This window comes from Lactuca saligna, chromosome 4 (assembly GCF_052625555.1).
Source record: "Lactuca saligna cultivar CGN05327 chromosome 4, ASM5262555v1, whole genome shotgun sequence".
NCBI lineage: Eukaryota > Viridiplantae > Streptophyta > Magnoliopsida > Asterales > Asteraceae > Lactuca > Lactuca saligna.
Genome location: NC_136420.1, coordinates 319,066,572 through 319,072,152, shown reverse-complemented (window position 1 = coordinate 319,072,152; position 5,581 = coordinate 319,066,572). Strand labels below are relative to the sequence as shown.

At 35.0% G+C, this 5,581-nt stretch overlaps 1 protein-coding gene and 1 non-coding gene across 2 annotated transcripts; both read left to right on the top strand.

Annotated features, from left to right (window-relative positions):
- Nucleotides 1-2,648: 2,648 nt before the first annotated feature.
- On the top strand, nucleotides 2,649-2,751 carry LOC145044379 (U6 spliceosomal RNA). Its single transcript, XR_013681334.1, has one exon. It is a non-coding gene; the product is annotated as a U6 spliceosomal RNA (small nuclear RNA).
- A 1,233-nt stretch (nucleotides 2,752-3,984) lies between these two features.
- Nucleotides 3,985-4,565, top strand: LOC145039723 (biogenesis of lysosome-related organelles complex 1 subunit 2-like). Its single transcript, XM_078987744.1, has 2 exons — nucleotides 3,985-4,114; nucleotides 4,183-4,565. Exons 1-2 carry the CDS (start codon nucleotides 4,016-4,018, stop codon nucleotides 4,420-4,422), a joined length of 339 nt encoding a protein of 112 aa, XP_078843870.1. The 5' UTR covers nucleotides 3,985-4,015; the 3' UTR covers nucleotides 4,423-4,565.
- The last annotated feature ends 1,016 nt before the right edge of the window (nucleotides 4,566-5,581 follow it).

The window sequence follows — 5,581 nt, the reverse complement described above, 5'->3', positions numbered from 1 at the left end:
TCTCACCAAGCTTTCGGGCTTACAGTTGTGGTTTAATGTTTTCAGGTACTTCAGGAGACCGTGGCAAGGCGAAGGCGTGATCGTACCGCTCCTCATGTTTATGTTTTACGATATGGTTCTGGGAAGACTCTGATAATAATTGTATTGAAAACCTTTTTGTAATAATTTAACGAAACTAGGTTATTTTTGAAAAGTTTAAATTGGTTTGAATTTTTAGAGTGTTACAAGAGTTCTTTTACGAACGACGAGGTTATGCTTCTTGAGAGGTAATCTTGGTTTAGGGTTTACTGTGTATAGCGGTAAATGGGTTGTTGAAGTGTCAAGTATGGTTGGACTAGCATGTTGTATGCCGCCAAGTTTGTTAGTGCCAGGCCGTAGAAGTTTTGTGGGTGAAATGGGATAGAGAGTTGTTGAGTCATGGGAGGTGTTTGGTATTGTTGTAGCATTGGTGGTAGTGTGGCCCCTACCGAAAATGTTTCATAAGGTGGCATCTGGAGTATCGTTTGTGGCCCGTTGGGTGTATCGTTTTGTTGAAACGTCGGTGTTTGCAACGAAGACGGTGCACTGGTGATGGTTTGAGGTGTTATCGGCGGCAGCATCTGTACGAATCGCTGTGGGTTGTTAATTGCTTGGGAAACTGGCTGTAACAAAGCTTGGCTTAGGTTATTTTGTCCGCTGATGGGGTGAAGAATCGGTGGTGCTGTACTTTTGAGGATAGAGGTCAGGTATTGGTCATGGGGTGTGTTTTAGGGTTGAAATAATCTGTCAGTGTCACGGGAGTGACAATCGGCTCTAGTGATGTCATTGGTCGTATCGGGATGTTCTGATGCCTCGAGGGTTCACCAGTAGTTTCGTTTGTTATTCTGAAGGTGAACTAGGTTGTGGTTTTGTGTATCGTTTGTCACAAAAACGGACAATGCCAAATAATGCGACCTTGGCTCCGACCACCAGCTCTCAGATCGTTTATTGTTGTCAGAACGCTCTACAAAGTCACAACAAAGAATGGTCGTCGTTCGTTTCCCGAGAGGAGGTCCCGAGAAGACGCACCGACGGTCAAGTTAGTGGAAGATATTTGGCTAAGGTTGATGAATGTTGGAATGGATCACTTACTTTTCAAGGTAGGGAGAAGGCCCTTTTATACTAGGGATCCCTGTTGTTCCGTATGGGGAACCGGGACTGATATGATTCGCTTCTTTGGTTGGCTAATCGTGTCCCTTACTGTGTCAGGTCCAATGATTGGTTCAGGATTTGGTGCTCTGGGCATGCTCTTTGTCGCCTGAAGCCATCATATTTGTCTTGTAGCAGGGGTGCTCTTGGTGAGGTTGGACTTCCTATGCGAGCGTTCCACCCTGAGGGAATGCCCGTACGCATCCAGGTCGGGCCTGACTAGGTTAACTGGAGGATCCTTCGACCTGGAGTCCTGCTTCTGGCCTGCGCTAAGGGGTATGCCATCAATCCCGCACTAGGGGGCTCGTCATTAGTGAGACAACATAAATGATATATAGCACTAGCAAATCCTAACAAAAAATGTATCATTTGAAAAGCAAGTAACAAGAACTAGTTTAGATATAATTATCGGAGCCTATATACAGAAACTAATAAGGAAATAGTGAAATGAAAATTCGGATTGCTTGTGAATCATGTAAGTTGATTTTTTGAATTGAGATTTATACGATATGCCTGGGTATTATAGAATTCAATATAGGATAATTCATAACGACACTTTGATTCTAGGCACATAAAATAAAACAAATTACTAGAAAGGATTATGAATGTTCTAGGCACATAAAAAAAATGTATCATTATTTTTTTTTTTTGTTAGTGTATTAGTCTTTTGTTTGAAATTTAAACTATATTGACTGATATATCTTTTTGATTTAAAAATGTATAAACCATACTGAATCGTACCAAATTAAATTGTATTGTATCATACAATTTAAATTTATGCAATGCAGTTTGTAATTCTAATTGTATTATGGTATATGGTATATGGTTTTAACTCTAAATAATGTCATCGTGTTGGTTGATAATCATTTTTTTTCTATCTGTATAGTTTATGATATATGTATTAAAATAAAATGGACAAAAGGATATTCAATTGAACCCCATGTATTCTGCACGTGATAATGTCCGCATAATAATATCCAATAATGTTAACCAACTAGAGACCAAAATGATACATCATGGTGGATTTTGGAGTTATAAGCCAAACAGAAATCCAAATGGAATAAAACTATAGGTTGATGATAAGTCCAAGTACCCTAAAAGCCTTTAATCTAGGGATAATGACTTGGGAGGGTAATAAGGTTTCCATCTTGTCTGTATTAGGTCACTAAGGTTTTTTTTGTGCATATTAGACCAATATGGTTGTTATTACTGTTTAGAAATAGTCCTTTTACCGGTTTTAATGGGTAAAAATGACTATTTCTAAACGTTAATAACAACCATATTGGTCTAATACGCACAAAAAAACCATAGTGACCTAATACGGACAAACTAGAAACCTTATTACCCTCCTAAGTCATTAACCCTAATTTTAAAGACATTGAGAATATATGACCATCAACAGTAAACTACTTCGTTTAGAAATCGCGTCGTTCCATATAACCTGCTACTCTTCTATATGGCGAAGCTCTTCATCTATAGTCGTCTCTTTGGGGACATCCGATAAAATTGGAACGATACAGAGAAGATTAGCATGGCCCCTGCGCAAGGATGACACACACAAATCAAGAAATGGTCCAATTTTTTTTAACCCTAATTCCCTTTTCAAATGCTAATAGAGTTCAATTGCAATTCTTACGTTTCAGTAGTTCATCTACTGGAGTCATAATCAGACAACATGTGGATTCTATGGTCAGATTGATCTTCTTGTTGATGTCTTCAACCATTTGTCGCAAGTAAGAGTGATCTTTCTTTCTATAAAGTCTCCTTTAAGTTTTTTACTTTTCCTGTCATTAAGTTTCATGCTTTATAAACTTTCGTTTATGTGTTGTATATAGTCTGTATGTGTTTGTTTATGTGCTGATTTTGATTAATTTTGCAACTTCAATTTCTTAGTTCATGTTGTGGTTTTGCTTTTTATAAAATAATTGATAATATGCATCATCTGCAAGTCCCTGGTGGTTTTGTATTTCCATTCGTTATCAAATGTAGACATTGATGGGAGGTATCAAAGTGATATTTTGTTTTTTACATATGGATGTGTTCATGTAAACATTTAAATGACAAAAAAGAAGTTATTGATAAAATGTTGCATATTTATGTAATGAAGATCATCAATCATATGAGTTTCTGGACTTAGAAGTTCTGGAAGGGTTCTGAGATAAGTTTAAATGGACGCAACTATTTTCAGTCAAGCAAATCAGTCACATTGATTAGTAAGCATGTTTTCTAAATAATTAGGGTTAATGACTTAGGAGGGTAATAAGGTTTCCAGTTTGTCCGTATTAGGTCACTAAGGTTTTCTTGTGCGTATTAGACCAATATGGTTGGTATTACCGTTAAGAAATACTCATTTTTACCCATTAAAACCGGTAAAATGACTATTTCTAAACAGTAATAACAACCATATTGGTCTAATACGCACAAAAAAAACCTTAGTGACCTAATACGAACAAGCTGGAAACCTTATTACTCTCCCAAGTCATTATCCCTTTAATCTAGACCCTCGCTTTTGTGTTGTCGGTCGGATCTATGTCTTCTCACCACCGCCGACGAGTGTCTTCGCTGTTATCTGCTGCTCCGACGTCTTGTTCTACTGGTAAATATTTACGTTTTCCTTCGAGTTATCAATAGATGATTCATCTGCCATTAGTTTAATAATTCAATTCGTTTATTAGGGATTATTGAAACTCATACATCGATTAGTTCTTCTAAGTTCTATCGAGTAGGAACATTGCAAAATTTGATTATTAACAGATGATTATTACACTTTTTCTTATCGATAGATTCATCGTCTATTACTCTTATAATTCAATTGATTGTTCCACTTCGGGTGTAGAATTTTGTCGCCATGGCTGAAAATATGGTAACACAGGAACACGATGAGCTCACTGAAGCTCTCAACGATCTATTTACTGATGTTTCCACTATGATTAAAGGCGATCTTCAGGTTTCCTCTACATTTTCCTTCATGTTTTTAGAACTTGTGATGTTGATTTCTGAAATTTGTTTCTCTAGGGTACAAACAATGTCCTCAAGTTGTTGGAAAGTATGAATCTGAAAGTAGCAGAAGAATATGAAGGATTTGGTGATGTTGCCTCTGGATTGAGGGTTTTTGTTGAACGATTGAAGGCAAAAAGTGAGAATTTTGATGTGTATGTTCAGCAAATTGATGCTATAGAACAACAAGTGACTGATCTACAAGTAGTAATCTCCATGCTTGATAAATATGTTTCTTTGTTGGAATCAAAAGTTTAGTCTGTTTACAAGATGCCAGCTTCATCATCATCATGGTTTGCACATATCTTAAGAAACTGAAATGAATCCCTACATATTGAGGTAAAATGGATGCTTTTCTCAATTATTTCATTGAAATGAAATTGATCCAAAACTTGGTGAAATATCATTCAACCTATTTGTCTTGTTTGTCTATATATTCCATCATTCATATTCCATCATTCATTTAATAACTGTTTTGTTTTATTTGGATGTTCAATTCTTTTGATTTTGATTTGTTTGATATGTATCTTCATTGGTGGTGACATATGAGGGAATAACTGTGAAATTGTACTGTGGTGGTGGTGTTCAATGGTAGCGTGATTGATCAAAAAGTCAATGAGGATCCATGATTTATAAATAAATAAATTGTAGAATAAAAAGATTTTGGGTGACATTTTGGCTTTTTTCTGTAACACTTTATTTAATGGAAGGAAATCATTAAAAATTATTCGCAAGGACAAATTCCATGATTTCAACATACTATAGGGATGGAAAATTTAATTTCAAGAACATTTTGTTTTATATACTAAAAATATTAAATCAAGTAAACATATTATTAACTAGGATGATATTATCCCCGCTTTGCAGGAACGTGATCTATAAATTTTGTATTATGTAAATGCCATTTTTGTAAGTTTTTAAACATATGGACCATTTATGTGGAAAAAATATGCACATGAACATTTTCTATAAAGTATAAGAACAACTTTTTATTTTTTACATATGAACCAAACCTATCAATATATAAAAATCTTAAACATATGGACATTTTTTGTAAATTAAATAGTTTGTTTTTGTATTTTTTTATATGTAGGGATTGAACATCACTTTTATAAATTTGTTATTAGGAAGGACATTTATGTAATTTTTTTAAAACATAGGCACCATTCCTGTAAATATAATTATGCACAAGGTGTTATTTACACATTAAAGGGATAGTTTTTGTAATTGTTTTTTTACATAGGGACCAAACATTTCAAACTTGCAAACATGCCAATATATGAAAGGCAAAGGATGAAAAATGTCTGTGTTCAAAATTTTTAGGGTAAAAATAACATTTTACAAGGTAGGAGTGGAAAGTGACATTCGACAAAGTAAAAGGTGGAAAGTGCTAACATTTAAAAATCTAGGGACCAAA